At 33.1% G+C, this 24213-nt stretch overlaps 2 protein-coding genes across 2 annotated transcripts; one reads left to right on the forward strand and one right to left on the reverse strand.

Moving 5' to 3' along the window:
- The first annotated feature begins 1969 nt into the window (after nt 1–1969).
- On the forward strand, nt 1970–15151 carry LOC125069374 (helicase sen1). Its single transcript, XM_047678852.1, has 16 exons — nt 1970–2318; nt 2961–4002; nt 4526–5408; nt 5486–5646; nt 5732–5866; nt 5956–6182; nt 9233–9341; nt 9605–9766; nt 10175–10314; nt 10834–10953; nt 11280–11416; nt 11617–11761; nt 12049–12289; nt 12739–12898; nt 12981–13164; nt 14399–15151. The coding sequence occupies exons 1-16, from the start codon at nt 2136–2138 to the stop codon at nt 14537–14539; spliced, it is 4170 nt and encodes a 1389-aa protein (XP_047534808.1). The 5' UTR covers nt 1970–2135; the 3' UTR covers nt 14540–15151.
- Nucleotides 15152–18528: 3377 nt separating this feature from the next.
- Nucleotides 18529–23998, reverse strand: LOC125069375 (ubiquitin carboxyl-terminal hydrolase 36). Its single transcript, XM_047678853.1, has 11 exons — nt 23533–23998; nt 22981–23208; nt 22418–22571; nt 21845–22019; nt 21272–21385; nt 21007–21171; nt 19920–20920; nt 19615–19834; nt 19372–19512; nt 18854–18963; nt 18529–18689 (listed from the first exon to the last, which is right to left on the reverse strand). The coding sequence occupies exons 1-11, from the start codon at nt 23801–23803 to the stop codon at nt 18653–18655; spliced, it is 2616 nt and encodes an 871-aa protein (XP_047534809.1). The 5' UTR covers nt 23804–23998; the 3' UTR covers nt 18529–18652.
- Between the last annotated feature and the right edge of the window lie 215 nt (nt 23999–24213).

Consider the following 24213-nt stretch of genomic DNA (forward strand, 5'->3'; position numbering starts at 1 on the left):
TTATCATAATTTCTCTAATTCTTAGATGAAACTTCGCCAATTGTATGTTATTAGTATAAATAAATAATACATACTCACATTACATTCTTACAGTATGTACACAAAGCTTTTTAATACAACTTTCTGTATACAGAAAATTAAAAAGCATAAATCTGGACAAGATACAAAGAACAAGATATCATCTGCCCATATACCACCATAGCCCGGCAAAAATCATCGATATAAACTAATTTTACTAAATTATGGCTTTAATATATTAATTATACTATTCCTTTACAAAATAAACTTACTATCCTTATATTTATTAATACAAAAAAGATAAAATTGTTTCCGGAAGCACGCAAAGATAAAACACAAACATCCATAAACGGCCCATATAAACATTTGTATAGAGCAAGAATCGAACCATCGACCAAACATAACGCGGTTAACGAATAATTATTTTTTCAAATTTAACGAGTAATATTTTAACGAGTCTTAATTTTAGAAATAAAATTTAACTCAAATGTCTTGCAATTTTAAATTAGATACTTTCTACTTTATGTTGTCTTCTCGCAAGGGTGAAACTCTCCTCCAATATTAAAAAAGACACACTAATCCGTTGTGTCTCAATGCTATATTTATAGTAGAAAACATGATTATTTAACTCATTTCGTGCCTTTAGAACAAAATTAAACAGACCAGATATGTTTTTTCGTTTACTAAATAGTGGATGCCATCAAGGATCAATAATGGTATATTTAGTTCTTATTTCAAGATTTGTGGTAGGGCTTTGTTCAAGCCCATCAAGATACGTACCACCCACTTACCAGATATTCAAACGCCAAGCAACAATACTTAATACTGTTGCGTTCCGGTGTTCAGGATGAGTGAGCCAGTGTTACTATAGGCAACGGGGATACATCATAGTTCCCAAGGTTTATGAATCATTAGTGACATTAGGAATGATTAATATTTTTACGGTATCAATATTAATGGTCAGTGGTGACAACTTACCATAAGAGGGGTAATTTACCCGTCCACCATTTTAAAAAATAAACTAAAACCATAGCTACCCTGCTCGTCTTCTCTAGTCGTAATATTTCAGGTCATGATATTTATAATGTTAGATATCTAATATTGTTAAAGTTTTTTTTTTATTTTCTACAATATGGTATGTTTACAAATTGTAGGATAAGGGATACTTTGTTGGTTCATAAAACAAAACAAGTAAGGTTAGTTTTTCCAATATCCACTGTTTAAAAATATCATAAAAAAACTTCTTCTCTACTCGTAACTCCCTCGTGATTGACTTTCAGGATTTAATTTAAATACAGGAGATGGAACCAAGTAGCGCCATCTCTTAACATACTATACAGCGAACTAGACAGATGGTGTCGCCAAATCGTAAAATAATGAAATACTGTCTAGCTAATAATTGCTTACATTTCATATATCTTTAGATATATGTTTTTATTGTATAGTGGATAAACTACTTATCCAATTAATGTGGAACTTTTATATTTAATATATTTTAGGGCTAAAATTGATTCACACTCTCGTTAGCTGTTATGCGAAATATCCTTACATCAATTCCTTATTTCAATCGAAAAGAAGTATTTCTTTAATTTTTCATACAACGTCTACTTATTTTTTATTCGACCAAGAAGTTTAAGCAATACATTGTATTATTAATAAAGTCGAAATAATACGAGGAGAAACAAAAAGTAATATCAAATAATCTATAGCACTCACTCTATATCACTCAAGGTTATGTAAGGATTTTATCGATTAAAAAAATATATAACGAACAAAATCTGTTTGGGCATTTAAAAGGTTTGCTAGAATAAAGGAACCCATATATACACGATCTCTGTAAACATTACATTTATGATAAGAATAATAATTAAAGGAAATTTCTGAACGAAGCCGGTCAATGTCAGCTGTAAGAGACAAATACTGTCACTGACAGTTTATTTTCAAAAGTTGTAATAAAAAGAGCGGTTCATATATCTGTAATGTTTTAAATGCATTGTGTATGCATAACATAAAAGCAAAAATTATCACAGTTAGAAAATAAAATGAATTGCAAAATTTATTGTTAAATTGTGGGCTAGGGATTTTTATATAGTTGCATTAAAATTGAGTATATAGTTATGGCTAAGTGGAAGTTATGCCGTCAACAATTTGGAGATGAGCAATTTGAATTCACTGAAGGTGATGAAGTTAGGATTGGCAGAGGATTGGATAACACAATTACACTTTCAAGTATAGTAATATCAAGAAATCACTGCTTAATAAATGTCAAAAGAGATGAAGTTACAATCACAGATCTTAAGGTTAAAAAGCTATTTATTATATTATTTTTTTTACAATATGTTTAATATAATGAACTGTAATAATAATAATAATAAAAAATTAAAAATAGGTAGTCCTCTTAAAATATGCAACACTGCAGTAAACTCAAATTCATCACATAAATTCTTAGTAAACAAAAATATGATAAAATAAAATTGTGGTTGTAATGTGTATATATTGCTTATAATTATCCTTAAAGTTATTTCATTGTAAGTTAATGAAAAGAACAAAGCTAAATATAATACAATAAATTATAAACAAAATTTCAACAACGTAAATAAATAAATACTACACTGTACATGCTGAGAAAGTTTTTAAGTTAGTTTTTATTGCTTATTGACAAATAAGTGCTTAAATTTTATTCAAATAGCCTGTTATGAACGTTAATGGTGTTCAAATAAAAAATTATAATTGAGAGAAACTTCTAACACATCTGTTAATTTTTAACATTCAGTATTAATATATTTTTTCTTAAAGTTAAATTGGGACTACTACTAGTGGTATAACCTATATTGGATAAAAGTAAATTATCCAAATTGGCAAATATATATATATAAACCTAAAATGAAAAAATGTATAAATTAATTCTTTGTTTTCAATTTGATCATTATTATTTCTTTCAGAGTTCTAATGGCATATATGTTGGGCTTAAAAGGATACCACCGAACATTCCATATACATTATCTGAAGATGACCTGATAGGTTTTGGATGGACAATTGGAGCTCCATTGGTAAAAATCATGGATTCAGAAAAATTTGTTTTTAAGTTGATTAAGATTGTAGCTTCTATTGTTAGTCGTATTCATTTTCAAAGTAACAGCGAAGAAGACATAGAAGTTGATAGTTCCATATCAGATACAAAAGAATATAAACCTGTAATAAAGAATGAGGAATCACCGAATACCAAAACAATGTTACAATTAAAACGTAAATTAAATGGTGACAGCAAGATTAGTGACCTTAAAAAAGAACCAGATGATAAATTTGATGATGATATAATTAACATTATATCTGACAGTGATAATGAACCAAAAGCACAAGAGTGTTTCAGTAAAAAAATTAAACTTGATCCTATAATAGAGGACTTAACTAAAGATAATATAAAAACTGAAAATGAAGACTTACAGTATGAAGCATTTAATGTTAAACAAGAATACTTGGGATATGATGATGATGAACCAATTCAGATTGATAGTGATAGTGACAGTGAATCTGAACAGTGGTTTTTACGGTTATCACAGAGTTCACCTGGAAAACCATTTACAAAAATTGAGCAAAGTAGAACAGATAAATTGGATACGAGCATTGAAGATAGTTCATATAGTCAATTGGATGACATTATATTTAATAATATTGATAAAGATAATGATGAAGAAGACTTTATTGATGATATCATTACAATACCGCCTCAGCTTCCAGAAATACAACCTATCACTGAAACAAAAGAAGTAGAAAGTGAATTACCTTCTCCAATTTCTTCAAAAGTAGAAAAAATCATTGAAATAGACATAGTTGATGGAGTGAGCATTGAAGATAATACTCATGAACTAGAAGAAGCAGTTGTTCCTTTACAACAATGTCCTCAAACAACAATAAAAAAGGCTCAAATGATAGAACCTCTGGTTAAACCAATAAGAAGAAAATCACATTATCATCCTACAGAAAGTATGTTTTTTACTCTATTTAATAATTTAATATTTAAAGTGTCAGCAATGTCACATTTTAGCATGTTGGCAGTTGAGCATCTCAGTCTTGAGTTTGAAAAATGGTTTGATTTATCTTACTGTACATTTTAAATAAGCTATGTAGAATTATTTAATGAATCATTTTAGAAAGTAATGTATTGCTATCTTAATAATAAGAGTGTTTTTATATGTAATACTCAAATGCAATCTGTAACCAGCTTTGCATGTATAATACAAGGATTTCATCACATGCAAATTTTTAGCCAGTAAAGATATATTAACATTCGAGGTCAACGCTCAAATATAAAAAAAGATAATTCAATGATTGACAATTTTTGTCCCACCTATGTTTATAAGACTCATGATTATGAGCAAAACCAATACTTTGACCTTTGTCTTTGAATATTTTTTGATAAAACATTTCTAATACATAAGATCTGTACCAATTTTCAGCTCAATGCGAATCATAAAAAGTATTTGTAATTTTTTGGCGTATGTTATAGGTAAATCACGAAGCAAATCAAATGATAAGAAAAAATCCAATAAACATTCATCATCGTCTTCTTCGAAAAAATCCATATCCAACTCACAAAAAGAAGAACGAAAAAAGAAACTCAAAGAAATTGCAGACAAAGAAAAAGAAGCTGACGATAATAACAAAAAAATTACAAATAACACAAATAAGGTTGTAAGTAATGTTAAAGTTACTACTTCTAACCGAGGCGCGTTTTTAACAGATGTCATTAAGGCCACAGTAAAACCTATGAAAAGAAGAAATAGCCAAGAAAAAGAGAAGATTAAGTCACTAACACAAGAATCGAAAATAATAAATGAACCCTTGCATTCTCAAAAACTTGTAGACAAAAATGATGGCAATGAAAAATCTGATACAAATGAATCAATAACTTCAACTAAAACACCCAAAGAAAAACCTAAAGAGAGCAAGAAGAGTAAATCACAATCTAGTACTAAAACATCCCCAAAAAGCAGTGAATCAGACTACAGGATTCCGGCTAGAAGCTTAAAACCTTTAAATGATAGTAAAGAATCACAGTCTGGAAAGCCAGTATCTAAGGTTGAGCCTCTTCCTCCTAAGAAGCCTGCAAAGCGTGTTCGTTTCTCGAACGCTGAACCTGTGGTACACTTGTTTCAAATTGAACCTGGAAATAAAATGAATAAAACAAAATTAGTTAAAACGAGATTGCTAGACGTTAGACAGAAGCCTATATTCTCTTTAGAAAAAATAACTCTTATGAAAATCCTTCGTTGGAATCCTCAATGGTTAAATGAACAAATAAACACAGCAGATCCACCTCCAATTCTGGGTCACAATAATCCTCCTATGGCCATATTTCACTCTTTTGACAGCCACAGACAATATATAGGGTATGTTATATTTCAGAATAATTATTTCTACCATTTAAAGAACCTGCGATAATGTAATTGATATTTTAATTTTACAGACTTGTCGGAGATTTACTTCTAATGGAAATTTGGGAATGTATAACACAGGCATATATGAGAATACGAAATCAAAACAATGGACTCCCATTAAGAATTGAGTCATTGCCGCCCGTACCTCCCCAAGAACGATACTTTGATTTATTTAATTTGAGTGTAAACAGTGCGTTTGAGTTTTTACATAATAAGACGTTATGTGATTTCAGTATTTCAAAATTTTAATAATAATAAGATTGTATCATTTTCAGTTTCACTGCCAAATTCAGAAATGAAACATTTACCGAGAGTGGGTGAAATCATGATTGTCGAATTTGGACCAGAAAATGCAAAAATATGCAGATTTTTTTTCGTTCATAATGTACGATGTCTGCCGTCTCCGAAAAGTAATATATATGTGTATATATTTATGGACAACTTTTTCTTATTTATTGTTGTTATATAAAATTTTTACAAACTAACTTTTTCATTTCAGATAGCAAAACTTTCAGCTTATCTCTTTATGCAACATTTACTGATAAAATGATGTACTTAAAATCCGGTGAACTTGTGATAGGGCGGAATTTAGCGTATATTAATAATGAATTAACGCTATTTGAAGCTATGGAATATTTAGCTGGCTCTCCCCTTAGTCAAGCAATTCTTAGACCTCAAACCTGTCACTACCCAACATACGACACTATGATGAATATGAATACACAGGTAATTTTTATTAATATTAATTATCACTTCCTGATTCACATTTTTAATACTTATAAAATCGTTTGTGGCACAACTAAATCTTCTGAGTCGAGAAAGTTGAAATTTGGAATAAGGGTTTGTTTTATAAATTGAGCTAAAAAAAGGATTTTTTGAAATTTTAACTTCCATTTATAATGGAAGCATTTCTTCTTCGTTGGAAATATTTTGCCCGTGAGAAGCCATTAAATAAAACAGTATTAATTACAATTCAATTTGGTTGAAACACACAAGGTACAAAATTTTTATTTTTAGTTTTATTGTTAGATAAAAAAAATTATAAGTTAGCAAGTAATTCAGCAATAATCATCAGTCAGTCAGAGTGACTGAGTATTTATCACCCTACTTCCTCTTAAATGAACCGATATATCCGGTGGATATTACACGCGATCCTAAACTATTATATTATAATATAATCATCATTGCATAATATAAAACAAAGTCGCTTAGCGCTCTGTCCCTATGTATGCTTAGATCTTAAATTTAACAGCGGATTTTGATGCGTATTTTTAAAATAGATTGATTGATTAAAGAGGAACGTTTATATGTATAATAAATGCATATTAATTCTGTAGTATATTTAGTGGTAGTATTGCACCCGTGCGAAGCCGGGCCGGGTCGCTAGTATTAAATAATCGGAGTATTTATTAAAACCAACTGAAACGTCGAGAATGTACAGACGTGATGTACTAAATAATTTGTTTCGTTATAACTATATTTCTAATTCTATAATACAATTTAACCTACGCACGATGATTATTTTATATATTCCTTCTTTGATACACCTTATCAATACACATGTTTTTGTATTATTTTAACATTTTACTATATAGCTATTTATCGTGCGATATATATGTTGAATGACTATTTAATTTAATTATATTAAGCTCAAAGAAAGGAAACGCACATTGAGCGTAAAAATAGGTCTCAACGCTCTGTGGTCACTATAAAACATTAAAATTGCGAAATTCGTGTTATGACTCTTATAAACAGACCATTGATGACTGATGAAAATGATTCTGTTATTAAAGCACTTCGACATACAACGAACAAAGCAATCCTTTTCCATAAAAAATACAGCCATCAGTCTTTGTCGTAATAAATGTTCCATCTTCGACACCTGCCATACCTGTAAGAAAGTTTTTAGCTATTTAGCTCGTGCAACAGGAATATATGAAATATATGAATATGAAGGAAGCTTCGAGAGAAGATCTTTGTGCCATACGCGATCTAAAGCCTTCTTTATGTCCAAACTGACCGCTAATGCCTCCCCCTTGGTCTCAAATTCTTCCGTCCATAAAACTAGAAGATCACCAGCTGAGCGACCCCGCCGGAACCCGTACTGGCGGTTGTTAATGTGCTGGTGCTCCTCTAGGTACCGCAAGAATCGGCAGTTTATAATGGACTCCATTATCTTAAAGAAAAAGGAAATAATGACTATAGGTCTATAATTGAACGGGTCTGAGCGGTTCCCTTTTTAAGGATCGGGTGCACCAAAGCAGTCTTCCAGGAGTTCGGGACGACGCCTAATGCGTAAGCTGGATTGCCTGAAAAGACGCGTTACAACCGTTGCCAACTCGGGAGCACATGTCCGTAGCAGGATCGGAAGGATGCCATCGGGTCCATTTGACTTATGAATATCCAAGGAAAGAAGTGCATTAGGAACTATACTTTGCCGGAATTTAGTCTCCGGCATCGTGGTATCACACCGCTTCATACCGCGTAACTTTCCTCGGTCATCCAGAGATGAATTAGACGCGAATAGAGCGCCTATATCACAATCCCTGTGCAGAGATGGAATAGAAGGCTGTCAGAAATTCCTTAAGACAGCTTTTGCGAGAGACTAGAACGCACGTGTTCCTAAAGACAGGCGCACTAGTCTCTCGTCAATTCTACCAATGTGCTCCGTCTTTGTCTTAGGAATTACGTTTTTGAAAGATCTAAAGGCAAAGAGTTACATATATTTCTTTCTGAATATAATATGAAACGTTTTTTCAGTTTACAGAAAGCATCTCAATTTGATTCCCAGAGGAAATGTTTCTCGTTTCTCTTCTGTTTAACGATGCAATGGTTTTGCTATATATGTACACAGTTCAAGAAATGAACATAATTCCCCATAGCTCTTCCGGGTAGGCCATTACAGTAGGACCTTTATTCATACACAGAGTCCGTTTTTTGGACTCAGTTTCCATTTGGCTTCACAGATCCGATTGAAAACTTTCTGCTTATTTGCCAGATTTTCCTTGAAGCATTGACCATTAACCAAATCGTTGCATACCAAAGTAGCGGTGGCAAATAGCATGACGTTAAACTGCCCTAATCCATTTCTAATTCTCGTATTAACGTTGTCTTTTCCTTATCTTTTGGTACTTTGGTACTAACCACATTTTAAATTAATCGTGAAAAAGCATTCCATACCACTGCATATCAACCATTTCTAAAGTTTCATCTATTCGAAGTAGGAAATAACTGTCTTTCTTGTTTTTGTTCAACATCCGGTCGTCCACCCAGAATCTTGTGTTATCATTTTTTTTTTTCACAAGGACTACCGGTGATTACCACGGGCTCGTAGACGGTTCTATTATTCCGATGTTAACCATATGCTTGGTTTTTTATTATTCTATGTCCTTGGACCATGGTAGACGACAAGGTCTTCTTCCGTCATTACTATATGTTGCAAAGATATCTCCAAATTTTATTAAATAATTCATGTATATCTTTAACCTCTGGCTATCGAGTCGACTCGTTTTGCGTAGAGTTATTTAACCATTCCGCATAGTTCACTGCTTCACATCAGAGTTTTATTCTTTAAACGGACTTCTTCTGTACAACTTATTAATTACTCGTGTGCGTTGCTTATTTCGACATTAACAATGTGCTTTCGGTATGATTACTGCACAAGTGTCTGCTGTTCTAGAATTATATATGACAAACTTTATCGGCTTTAGGGTACTGTTATGTACTAAATGCTTTTGAGCTACTGTGATATTTTAATTGTATACTTTTTATTCCAGTGGACAAATACTTTAAACCCAAGCCAAAAATTAGCAGTTAGTCGTTCTGTATCCGCAGCACTCGGTGATGAACCCAGCTTACAAATGGTACAAGGACCACCAGGAACAGGTGCATTTATTTAACAATACTATAATATAATGATCATAATAGAATAGTAAATTATAATAATTCTCTATTCCCGTATGTATAATAAAATTAATGTACAAAGGAAAATATGTATATAACAATAATTTATAAGTTCGAGAATTGTTGAGAAATTTAATTATGCTATTTTTATTACGTTTATAGCTTTGCATGTATATATAATAATATAGTTTTTAACTGAATACACATGCCTCCTAATATATTAATCTAAATTTTCTATATTACAGGGAAATCGAGCGTTATATGTGCCATTGTGATGACTTACTTCTACAATGCTATGAACAAAAGACATCCGGACCGCGGCAAAATATTAATTTGTGCAACAAGTAACGCCGCCGTGGACGAACTAGTAATCAGGTTGCTCAACATTAGGCAAAGTTTACCAAAAGGTAATTTTACTTCTAGAGTACCTACCGAATTTCTTGTCGGTGCTTCGCGATAGATGCTACATTCTGAACCAGTGGTAGCTTTACATTGAATATAATTCTATAAAATGAGGATTCAAAATTGCTCGTAAAAGCATGCCTGAATAAAGTACTTTTGGTTAACTATACATTTTTAATGCGTTCAATATCAGTCATATATTATAAAGCCGAGCAAGCCATTGTGCGTCAAAATACGCCCCGCACAGTTGGCTAGTCTCTCTCGATAAGGAGTAAAATATTTTTATTAACGATCAATAGTCAATTCCCCTGATATCTGGCATCGTCCCATATAATAAAATTGTTCAATCGTCCATTTAACGGAACAATCGTCGTAAAATGAAAAAGTACTAATATGCGGGTCGTGCGTGGCAGAGGAGCGGTTCCGCATGGTGCGCGTGGGCCGGCTGGAGTCCATGCACGCGCGCGCGCGCGACGTCAGCTCGCAGCAGCTCGCGCAGCGCGACCACGCGCGCGCGCGCGCCGACTGCGCGCCGCCCGGCCGCGACGAGGAGGTAACGCCCCCCTCTTCGCTTGCATTACCGGTACCATTAGCTAAAGGTGTATCTACGCTATAATAGGTGCCGTAAGTAGTGAGTTCAATCGCGCCATAATATTGTTCATAGGAGTTGCATAGAAGAAAGACTGATTTTGTAATATTTTAAGCCTACATTAAACTTTTCGCCTGGAAGCATTTTTTATGTGACCCAGTGTTCGAGGTGTCCTGCGTGGAAGACGGAGTTTTGTTCAAGGTGCGACCGCTGTACTGCGGGCTGTACACATACACTCACGTTCTATGCATGCAAGAATAATTGCAACTCTCGACAAAAAATAAACTTATCTTTGTTCTTCTATACGATGTATCCGAACCGCGTTGGAGTTGTTATTAATTCTACAATAATTTATTTAAAATATTGAGATGAATTTATATGCTCGTAATACTTACTCCCTACAATAAATATAAATCATATTTTACTATATATATATATGTATTACCGGAAACTTTTAAATTGTCCAAAACGTTTTGCCACTAGATTTCGCACCTAGAAGCGAAGATAAATATGTGGAAAACGCAAGCCCGAGACGCGAAGGACCCCGTGCGAGTAGCCTACTGCCAGGGAAAGGTGGCAAATCTAGCTGAGAGGATAAATTTGGTATGTCACTACTCCTTTTATTATCAAATCACATGCCTTGTAAATAACGCGGCAAAGTAAGAAAATTAATCTTAGATTTTCTCGCATTATTTAACAGCTTGCAGGGTGACGCCTGCTCTCTTTGTTTTATTACCCTAAGGATAATCTGTGGATGTTTTTCTTTTGCCGGTTCTACTCAGATCCGAGGTTCTTACTCTTCTTACTTCCGAACCGGTGATAGATTTTTGACAATATAACTCGTCTATACTGAATAAAGATTTGACTTCAACGACAGTAGGATACGCTGCGGTGTATCACTCCAGCCTAATATATATACTCGCGGGTAGTTGCGCGGCGGCGGCGGCGGGGGCGACGGGGAGGAGCTGCGGCCCGAGCGCCTGCTGCACGCCGAGCGCCGCATCATAGACTGCGCGCACATCATCGTCACCACGCTCGCCAGCGCGCACAACTACAAGATGAAAGGGTATCGCCGCCTTCGTTACTATTTTGTTTTCTGCTAGAATTAAAAGATTGGTAATCCAATTCCAATTGCGATATTTGAATTATTAAAAGCAATTGTTTGTTACAGAATATTCGGTAGATATATGTTACGTACAAGAAAAGTAGTATAGCGTGTACTTTTTATAAAACGGTATCGATAAATAAGTTTGTTTTATATTTCAGTTTGAAAGGTCGCATAGCTTTGTGCATAGTGGATGAAGCGGGACAAGCGATCGAACCGGAGACGCTCATTCCGCTGACGCTGGACGTAACTCGACTCACGCTTATCGGAGACCCGCAGCAGTTGCCCGGTTTTATCTGCTCACAGGTGAGAATCCGCTCGCTACGACTTAATCCGAAATACTTTATAAGGTTAGTTTTAAATAGTTTTGGCCGTTGGTAAGTATTTATGCAATCCTGCCTCAATGGGAACGACATGACTCGCCAGTCATTTTACTGGCAAATAAACTGTGTACTGTAGAGCTCCCGATTCTAGGATAAATGAGCACTAATATCGGCACAAGGCATAACATCTTGTATCCGGCTGTTTAATTGTTCGAAAGAACCGCCCCTCCTGCCTGCTGTCCGTACGATAACTGTTGCCGTTCCCGCCAGCGCGCCAAGCAGCACGGCCTGGGCGAGAGCCTGTTCTCGCGCCTGTCGTCGGGCAGCGCGGACGCGCGCGACGGGCCCGTGGTGCTGCTGGACCAGCAGTACCGCATGCACCCCGCCATCGCGGACTACCCCAACCGCGCCTTCTACGGCGGCCGAGTGCGCAGCGTGGCGCCGCCCCCGGCCAGCCTCGACCTGCCGCCCTACACCATGCTCGCCATCTCCAGCGGCGACAAGGGGCAGGGTTCGTGGCATCATATTATGCGCACAAGCTTTTTTAATTGCTTTTTTCCTGATCTACGCACAATCTACTAATTATATCGATATATATTATTTTAACTTAGAGCGTTTTAGTTTGAACCAGTACTTTTGGGAGAGTTTGATACGACTACGATATCGAAAAAAATATATACACGTATAACCAAATACGATTCTAAATGTAAAGTAAGATTTGCTTATATCTCATTATTTGAAAAGGTATCATTATTAAGTTAAATCTTAATTTTGGTTCTGAGAAACTAGAACTATTATATAGTTTAGAATCAATTAACGTTCTTTCGAATTTATCAACAGATTTTATTTTATGTAACTCAAAGCTACAAGAGTAATGAAAGTGACAATGTACATTAAATGATACCATTTTCCTAAAATAGCTTGCCGTCGTTAAAGCCCACACATCTGCTCCCTCCACAGTTCAGTCGGGCGCGAATGAGATGGAGGCGTGGGGCGTGGCGCGAGTGGCGGCGGCGCTGGCGGGCGGCGTGCGCGCGCGCAGGCTGTCGCTCGCAGTCATCACCCCCTACAGCGCGCACCGCGACCTGCTGCGCTCCTGTCTGCGCGCGCTGCAGGACCCGTGCGTACCGCCGCCGACCTCACCACCCGCGGAACCCACGGAACCTAATGTCGAGTAACACAAACGACTTATCTCGCCACAGGTCGGAGAGCCCGGTGGAGGTGAACACGGTGGACAGCTTCCAGGGCCAGGAGCGCGACGTGGTGGTGGTGTCGCTGGCGCGCAGCCACGGCGTGGGGTTCCTCACCGACACGGGCCGCATGAACGTCATGCTGACGCGCGCGAGGCACGCGCTGCTCGTGTGTCTCAACCCGCTCGCCCTCGTGGTACGTTGCTACTCTTTTGATATTCACTCTCTATACCCAAGAGAGCGATGTTATCGATGTTACGGTGATCCTGCACAAAGTGGGAAAATACCCCAATTCGACTTCGTACATGTTCATTTTTGTATAAATGTCTTATGTAATTTTAACTATCGACCCATGATTCGTTATTTTATTAAAATTTTAGTCAAATTTTTACACCACTTGCCATGTCAATATTTAGTTATTTAAAATTCGCGTTGGAAAAATATTTAAGAATTTTTAACGAAATTCTGCCACATTTGTATCCACTTATACGCATTGAAGCAGCGTAGTGGAATACCACAGCGTAGCTTGAAACCATCTCTTGAAAGGGAGAGGAGACCTTTGCCCAGAAGTAGGAAATTTACAGGCTGTTACTGTTTTCCTATTACATTATTTATTCCGAATACATCTTCTATGGGTTTTATTTTCATTTGTATAGAAAATAATATGACATACAAATCGTAATAAATTACTGAAATAATTATAATGTATTGGATATACACACAGTTCATATAAAATTAAAAACTTTTAATAAAATATTAAAATCGATTGTCATTCATAGTAGCCACAAATTTGACGGTGCTTACGTTTTCTTGAGTAATTTTACAATCAAAGCTTGTAGTCCAACTGTCCAAATGATCCGAAAATTCTACAAAAACATTAACCTAATCTTCAAGTATACTAGTAGTCTAATTATAAATGGTAACTAAATTATGAGTTTCTAAATGAATACACTTAAGATTTTTTTTCAATTTAATTTAAGTGGTAAGTACCTAATAAATGCGTGTCACCCGGTTCTGAACAAAAAAGAATACAAAATACAATTGAATTAAGAAACTCCTTTTTTAAAAGTCCTTAAAATGTAATAATTTTTTTTTTATATTCGACAAAATTTAATGTAAGATAAAATAAATACAGAAACTTTTAAGCTGATCTATAGCTGTACCTATAAGCAGTTTACTTAGAAAATAGCTATGTGTAATACATAAGCTATGTGTAGGTAGAATATTTTTTTTATCAATACATTCTAGAGGCGGCAACCTGCTCGTTTATGTTGTGTTTACAGAAATTAACTAACAACTATTTTTTTATGGGTTCAATTCACACTGAAATGTCGAAGTTAGGGTATTACATATCTGCACAATTAAACGTCACGAATAGTATTTATTGAAATATTTTTTTATAAATTTACAGTGTTCGTTTTCTGTTTCAGAGAAATAATCAATGGCAGACACTAGTTGATGACGCACGAAACAGAAGAGTTTACAAAACACTTCCAAACAAAATATGCCTACACGCGTCGGCTCGGTCAATTTCCAGTGCAGAAGTTCTGAATTATGTTACAAGTCCGTAAATGAGGCTGTTACTTTACTTACTTAAACCGTAAATAAGGGACACGCCTCTTTACTAAAATTTAGTGATTTCTAATCAATTAAATTAGTTTTATGGCATTTATCTTTTACAACATGCCACCATAGCTTTACATTTATTTTAGTACTCGTCAGTAATAGTAAGATAATATATAATAATACGCCAACAATACCTTCCAGTAAGTTAGTAATGTAATATTTGAACATACCATTTTAAAATGCTTAACTAATTCAGAACAATAATATAACCATACTTGTTTACAAAAAAATAATACCAAGTTAGACTCTATGTATATTTTATTAAAAACTAACCAGTAATGCCTCAAGCAATTCCAATAACATTTAGTTCTTCTCATCTAGAAAAAATAATAATGATGCCTCGTTCCACTTCCCCTAAAATTCCTATAGTATAGCCTATTTTAATCGAAGACAGAGAAACATACCAAAACTGGGATTGATATATACCATGCGATTTACTGATACTACTACATCCTAAACTACAATTAGTTCTTCATTCAAAACATTCCTTAATGAATGCTACAGATAATTTAAGATCTCGACACATGCACGTCAATAAATGAAACCTCAATTCTATATCAAAGTTTTTTACTTCTGTTGTGATTGGAATAGGCTTTACAAGTGCTTTGAATGTGCACCTGAGCTCAAGCAGGCCAGTTATACAGGCTAGCATTTAACAATTACATTATTTTTAATTCATATACAAATATTTGTTTAAGTATGTATGTAGTTAACTAGTATGTAACCACCAGTGTAAAAAATACAATTTTAGCGTAACAAGACAATAAAGTACATTTACATATGATACATGTAACGCGAATATCCAAAAATTATCCTATAACGACTAGTGTTAATTTTATATTTTGTATAAATATCTATTTTTTACAGTAACAAAACGTTTCAAAAAATTGGATTTTCGTAAGAAATAAATTGTTACTTACGTATATCGAGTAAGTAATGTAATGGCGATTTAATATAAATAATATAAGATGTAATCTATGAAGTCTTCTTATGTATATATATAAATATAAGTTTTGGTGTTAGATAGTGTCTAACCTTGTCGTTGTTATCTTACAATAAAATTAAAAAAAAAAAAAATCGATCAAATTCATTTAACATCAAGTATTAGATCTTTGTGTATTTTATTTATGTTCAATGTGACAATCTTACCTAGACTAGTTTCCATTTACGGTCCATCACGATACTTACGCAACATACGACCAATTAACACATAGTGGTACATTACATATACAGTTCAGTACGTATTTGTCGAAGCTCAAAGGCACTTAATAAGTTTGCCGAACGCATTTAGGATAGGAGTTTGTCCTGCCTTGATCTTTTGTTGTCTTAAATTAATAATTTCAGATATCTTTTTCATCTAAAAACATTTAAATTTCCGTTTCATTTTTTTTTTTTTTGTTGAAATCGGTGAATTATTATAAAGGCAGGGTGATAGTTTTCCGGATGTGAGGCGTCATCGGTCTTGAGCAAAACTGACTCTGTCTTGATCGCGGCCACCGCTGCTGCTTTGCCAGTCAGTACGTAGCTAATTATTAACTGGACTAAATCAATTCGTATTGAATCGATATTTAACATGAGCAAATCATATACCAAAGTGGTCGCCAGCTATTTCAAGCAGAGAATAATGACTAATTTTAGGAGTCTATTCTGGCCAAACTATCAAGGAACTCAGTACAGGGATTATAAATAAAACAAAATATTACAGCAGGATTTCTTTTGTAGCAAAAATCCGTTGCAGAAAATTATTTTCATAACCACTTATAAATGTCAAATTACAATATTACACAATGGATGTCCACTCATCTATTATGGACAATCTTTGTATTAACAAAATTAACATTAGCTAAGGTAACAAACTAAGACCTACGTAAGTTAAGTTTAATCCTAAATAAGTTCTTAAACACAGTATCGAGTACGAAGTTCGACAAAATAAGTTTTAAAAAATAAATGCTAAATAATTAAATAAACATAACAGTTATCACGATTTGTGTTTCTGAAAGATAACAAGTAATATTGACTCGAACTAATACTCCAGCGAAAATTAGCTCCATCTGCTACACCTCACCTATTTTTACCATAATTTAATTTGATTAAGGGAATTTTATTAAATATGTACTTTAATAAAAAAAGCTCATTCCATATACAAAAAACTTGTAAGCGTACATAGAGATATTAAAATTTCTTGAAATGTCTAAAGAAAGATCTCTTTTGTATATTTTTATAATGTCCTGTTTTGCTACAATTTTAAATATAAACGAACAAACTTTTCGGTACAAGTAGTTTAAGGTGCACTTTGTATCTTGATAGCTGACAAAAGATATTTTGAGTTGAAAAATTAATATTTTTAACATTTAAGTGACGTAACAAAATTTACTTTTATTATTAAACCCCACGTTATATTCCGATATACTTATTATTGGACTGTTGATCTGTTACTTTGCTACTACTAATTTTATTTTTTCAATTAATTTGTTTTAATAAACATTAAAGTTTCATCGAAGTCCACAAGTTACGTAGATTTATTTTACAAAAATATAAGCCCATGTTGATATTTACATAATATTTCGAACTTACTATATTTACAAAAAAGATTAATTGCGAAAGAATTACACTATATTTAAAAGTAGTATATAGTAAATAAAAATTGAATTCTACGCGCTATGGACATCGTGTTATATAATATTTCTATCTATTAGATAATATCTTTCGAAGTAGATAATCTACTACAATCGAAACTTTAATCATAAAAGTTAAGACTACTTGAATTATTCTGTTTAAACATTTTTTTTACAAAAATAAATGAATACGAACACAAGTCAATATGGATATTAAACATTTTAAATTCAATTACCATTTTTAATCAATATTTAATTTAACTCCAATTGCAATGTCTTTTTAATGTGTAGCAAGTCATCATCGCAATTACTCTTCCCTAAAATCCTTATTTAGTTTTGCCATTAAACGGCTCATTCCAAGTGTGAGTAATAGTAGTATAATGTAGTTTTAGACTTGTTTTTCAATTTAAAATTGTTTCTCTAATTAGTTATATTTTTTTTTACTTAAATGCAAAAAGCAGAATTATTACATTATTTTGCAACCATAAAAAAAAAGTTATTTTCTATACGTAAGGTAATCTTACACACAGACATGTCCAATCATACATCATCATTTTAAATAAATATTTACTTTATGAAATAAATTCTATCGATTGCTAACTAAAATAGTTTTAAGTTTATTTATTTTTATATTTTAAAGTCATAGTTATCCTTAAAAATAAAGAAGCCATTATTATATCTAATAAAAAATTTAACTATATATGTACATTACACAAAGTTACATTTTGTATGTTACTAAAATTTATTACACATGTAATATATAAAAAAAACACATTGTTCAAATATAAGAATATCTGCTTAATTTTTCATTACTAACATTAATATGTTATCATATATAACACTTAAAGTGAAACCAACAATTTTCTTATTTTGAATTGACTCATAAACACTACCTCATATCAATTTCATTTTGACTAACTGTTACACTGACTATTATGTAATATTAAAAAATGAATGATAATTATTATATAAGAATGAAAATATAATGGGTTAATTAGTGCTATGCACTATTATTATATGTAATAATATTAACTGCTTAGCCATCGTTTTTATTTCTTGAGTGAATATTCTTAGAACTTTTCCCAAAAAAAATAAAAAAAAAGTCAAGGATACCTTTACATTTAAGTTAGCAATCGATAATGATTGTGAATACTTGTACATCACATTAAGTATTATATTTGCAGTCTATACTTAAAATAGATCAATTTATAAGATATTAAACAGCAATTGAATAATAAATTTAAATGTTGATAAATACAACCACAACATTTTCGCTTTGTTGCATTTGGCTATAACAATTTTCGGACTTTATGGCGGTAGTGAATAAATACGTCACTATTGTAATTATCTTATCTATAATTCACTTATATAATATTTTATTTAACTATTTATTTAAGTCCATTCATCTATACACACCAAAATAGTGGCAATGACCGGCCAGGGTCAATGGTGCCTCGGATAGTGATGCCCATTGCTGTACCTATAAACAGACATTTATATGACTTAATGAATTTTTATTACATGCAACTTTAATTTTTCACGACATGCCGTCGCAACATTGCATGATGCTCGCAACAGTCCACATCAAGACGTCAGGACGTGTGTATTTTGTATTATCTCATAGATAATATAAAGGGATCTTACCTGTTGAATCGCTTATACTTGTTGCTTTGTTGTTTGTTGAAATGATGTCCAGGACGTCGTTCACTTCGGTATTTAAAATTATTGCCCCAGTGTAGTTTGTTTTGTTTGTCCTAAATATTAGAGTATAATATATTAATTCTTTTAAAACTAAACATACTAATTACAATATTTTTAACTTTTGAAAAAAGTGCTAATTTAACTTGTTTATTCTTAATGGAACACCAAATTAAAAGGAATAGCGAGAAATTCCACGACTCTCGGATGAAACATTATATATATGTATATGTATTTAAAAATATTTTTTTAACCATCTATTTTGTAATAAAAACTGTATTTTATTGCATTTTTCATAAATAAGAATTAAATTTTAAGGAGTAATGTTCAACAGCAAAATAGGTATTGTGCTCTTTAACAAACATTTAATTGATGATTAATTTTCATCACATCTCATCATAAGAATAGATACAATCGATATTTGTGTTATTTAATCTGATAAATATGTATAGATATCAATTTACCTGGAAAGGATTATATGCATTCCTATTGTTATTAAATCGGTTGTAATGGTGAAACTTCTTTATTTTCTTGGTGCGACCACGATCCATTTCGTCAGTCGCTTCGTGAACGCGTTTACGATCATCCCGTCTCTCTTCGAAAACCTGGGGATATAAACTTTCATATATAACAGCACGACACGAGTTACAATGACTCTGCCTCTACTTGGTGAGTATAGGTTCTAATAACACATTATAATATGTGACCTGTCGCGACATGGCGCTGTGCGTGCCGTTCCACGAGGAGACGGGCGCGCCGTAGCCGCGCAGCGACGAGCTCTGCAGGTGGCGCGCCGTGTCCAGCGCGGCGGCGGGCGCGGGCGAGGGCGCGGGCGCGGGCGGCGCGGGCGGTGCGGGCTCGCTGCGGTCGCTCAGGGGGGACATGCTACTCAAGCTCGTGTGAGGACTCTCCTCCTTTTCCTTGGCCCTTAGTAAAAAAAAAGTGGTACTAATGAGTAACATCATTTCCAACAGATATAAAATTTAAAATTAAATATAAATTTTAGACTTACTTTTTAATAGTATCGCCGTTGAGGCTGGGGCTTAACAGAGGGCCACTTTTTTCTTTCGATACCGTCCATGCGTGATGCATTGCTTTGGTGGTGACTATGAGACCCTGCGGTGATTCACATCTACTTGGCTTTGTTTTACGAATCTGCTCCTTTGGTTCTTCTTTCTTTATTTTATCATCAATAACTCTGTCACAGCGCTCATCACTACTAGACTCTGAATCATATGGTACCAACTTAGAGGAAGAGTTCCCATTTCTTTGAACAGGACTCAAGGTGTTGCTTTTATTCATTTGTTCTTCTAATTTTTCTAGGGGCGATTTTAACGGTTTGACTAACTTACTCATTGATGACGACTTTTCTAGAGGCTTAATTGCTATATTAATGCTAGATCTAATGTCTGAATCACTCTTTGAAATTTTAGCTTTGTTATGGCACTCTTCGCCTTGCTTTTTTATAATAAAACTAATCTTTTTGTCTTCTTCAGGTTTGTGAGATGAATTCTCAATACCATTTAATATTTTTGGTCCTACTGTGACCTTTTCAACTTCACCATTTTGCTTTACCACCCATGGTTCACTAATAGTATTACTTGACTCAAGTGACTTACTTAATGTTGAATTTAATATAATAGGTTTTACTTCAGATTTAGGTGCTTCAGTGCTAGTACTGTTGTTGAGAACAATAGATTTTTTTTCATCATTTCTATAGAATGTTAATTTTAGTGGACTTTTTTCTCTGTTAAGGATATTATCAGAAAGCTGTGGTCCATATACAACATTTGAGGTAGAGGCACTGGGAACAGTTGAATCTTCTATCGAATTATCTTTTTCAAAAAACATTATATAAGCATTGGTGCCCAAAACAGCTGACAGAGGTAATGGCCGCACACAGCTATCATCAAACTGATAATAGTTGCTGTTTGGAGCTTGACCTATTGCAGTATAGTGTCCACAATTTTGTGTTGGGCCCAAATGAGTCACCAAACTTACTAATTTATAAGACTGAAAAGAGGAATACCATTATAATCATTTACAAGCCCAAAATGAAATTGAAATATTGTGAATGTTTAAACATTTCTTATACTCACCAGCTGTTGTGGATTATTCTTATTGTACATATATTTGTTCAGGTTAATTTTTTTTCTGAATTGAACATGTTTCGAAAGCTTTCCACCAGCCAGAGAAAATCTCTTTAATGCAATACATATCACCATTGGTGCTCGTTCTATAAAAAACTGTTTAGTTGCGGATACCTGCAGATAAATAAAAAGTTTTATTAATATTAATAATTAACTAAATATTTTAATAACCAAGTGAAGTTCAAACTACTTGATTTATTTTCCCGTATTTTACCTTTTTGTTACAAGCTTCACATTTATAACCAAGATCTTCTAATCTTTCTCTTGAAAAAAATGAATCTAAGGCTTCATCTAAAGTTGAGTGTTTTCTGATATCTAATAAAAGATCCTGAAACAATGTTGATAACAGGCACACTTATCAATAATAAATTAAAAAAACTGTAACACTTAATAGAAAGACTTGTAAAAATAACAATGATTTTTAATTTAAATACATATAAACATATCTTAGAATTCGATTAGAGACTAAGTGCTAGCTGGATTTCAATCACAACTGCTAATCTTTAGGATAAGCCAACTACATTGGCAATAGAATTGTAAATTCTAATTTCTCACTCTTCCAATAAGAAAGCAAATAGTCTGCAAAACATGGCCAGACTGATCAGATGTAAGACCATGCAAATGTAATTTGTCAACCTCCTAATTATGTACTCCCCTCAAGAAACTAAAGCCTTATGAACGTGACTTAGACAACTATACAGGTGTGAATAATATGTGTCCCATGGTGACTTTGTTTTTCAACAGTTATTACAGTGTGAGATATTAACAGATTGATATTTGAAATTACCTCAAAGTGCTGATATGTAGTAGATAAATGGTGACAGGCAAGACATCGGACTGTGGATCTTAAATAACCTCCTAAAATCTGGTTCAAAGGAGTAGTTTCTTTGCTGTACTGATCTAGTTTATCTGAATTTATAAAACGGGCAAGATAAGATTTTTCCATTGCTTCAACAAGGTACCTGAAAATTTAAAAACCTGCTAAACAGTGCAATGTCCTTATATATATAAATGCAGTGACTTCAAAAAAATAATCTATTTTTTGCTAAGTCCCAATTAAAATTGCTACTAAATTAAACAGAAGAAAAAATAAATAGATGGATAAATTAAAAATCCTCAATACTCTAGCTTTCTTATTATTTGATACAATTGGCAAAGTTAAGAACAAGTAATAAAAGTGATAAATATTAGAGTTAAAGTCTATCAAAATCAAAATTTACTTTATTCAAGTAGGCTTTGACAAGCACTTTTGAATCGTCATTTAACAAACTATTTAAAGTAAAACTCTAAGTAGGTCTACCGAGTTCTACCATTAATGTCTTACCATTAATTCTAATGCTTAAAAATGTCACACTTTTACCTTAGGAACTCATGTGCATCTTCTTGTCGCCCTAGAGTTAAATGTCTACAAATAAGGCGTAACTTGGAATAAACTTGCCAAGGCTTTATCGGCACCCCACCACTCTTCTGAGTTGCCAATAAGGTGGCACGCATTCCACAAATAACGCATGCTTCTGAAAATCAGAGAACATAAATATATATTACATAAATATAAATAACTATTACATTTACAAAATAATGAAATCAATATGCTTATCTAATTAGTTCCTAGTTATTATAGTTAGTATTTACTTCAATTTTATTTTAAACTTGCAGTTAATTAAAGAATTTTTCCCTTGGCAGCCCTAATTAATTATAATAAAAAAAATATATCATTGGGTCTAATATTTATACAATATATATTATATCAGTATAGATTGTACATTTTTATCAACAATAACTAATACTACAAGTTATTGTTTTATTTCTTATTTTATTAAACAAAATATAAAGTAGATATTATAAAGCACTATAATTCATCAGTTGATATTAAAACATTCTTGAATGATTAATTTTACTTAAAATATAGTCTTGATTTCTTACCTTGTTGATTACATTTCTCTGCATGAGCTGATTCTGAAGCAAGCCAGTTAGCAAATGCAGGAACGTGAAAAAGAGCTTGTAATGTAGAATTAAGATAACAAGTGTTTCCTACATTCTGTATTCCAGATCCAGCAGCCCATGCAGTCTGCCAGCCTAATTGTACCTTCTCAACAGGAAAGAATACCCTCTTAGGTTTAGGCAAGCCCTCTTCAATATTTTTAGTGTTTTCTGAAAACCATTTTTATTTAAAATTTACTATTTTTTGGGTAGCTAAAATTGACTATAAATTTTTCTTAAATACTAATTGTAATGATTCTCTTTAATTTTTAATAAAAGGTTTTAGTTTTACTATTTTTTCAAACTTGGCGAATCAAAAGTCGAATAAAAACATTATACAAGCTCATCATTTCAACGAGTTAGTTTTTAAAGTAAGAAAGATGTTTTACACGGAAGTAAATATTGACATCGTGAAAAGATAACCTCTTGATCACTTTGTCAAAAAAAGACCATAAAATCTGTAAATTGAACATATTAAACGAAATAATTACTTACCTATACATTGATTGCCTGAATTTACTTCTTTTTTAAGCAGTTTTGTGTCGAGTACAGGTTTTTTGGGTCTAATAACCACGTACTTAGATTTTAAACCATCGAGTACATTGCTCTGATAATCACCAGATTCTTCGAATTCAATCTTAGACAATAAAACGCTTTTAGCTGATGAATAAAGTCTACTATCTAACAATGATGAACTTTGAGATTCTTCAGGCGTTAGTGATAAACGCAATGCGCTGGATACTGGGTCACAAATTGAAGCGGGCATTTTACCTCCAAAATTGCACTATCACGTCACAATATTTATCAAATTAAAAAATAACACATGATACTTTTCACAAACATGTACACATATTACATGAAAATGAAAAAAATTGTTTGATTTTTTTTAAAAGCATGTGTATATCTCAAAATAATGAGTTCACAGCACGGAAAAGAGAAAACGCACACAATCCAACCATACGCGGTGATGATCCATAAACAATATAGTTTTTAGCAAATTGTCTATGAACAAGATGTTAAGAACAGGAAGGGCCGAAAAAGTAGTGTTATGCTCTCACTATTGATTAACAAGTTACTTATAAAAATTAGACAGGCTGAATTCAATGGTGACATATCATTATCTTAATTGAATGCTCTTTAAATTTGTCAATATCTAAATTTTTAAGATTAAAATTA

Source organism: Vanessa atalanta, chromosome 15 (assembly GCF_905147765.1).
Source record: "Vanessa atalanta chromosome 15, ilVanAtal1.2, whole genome shotgun sequence".
NCBI lineage: Eukaryota > Metazoa > Arthropoda > Insecta > Lepidoptera > Nymphalidae > Vanessa > Vanessa atalanta.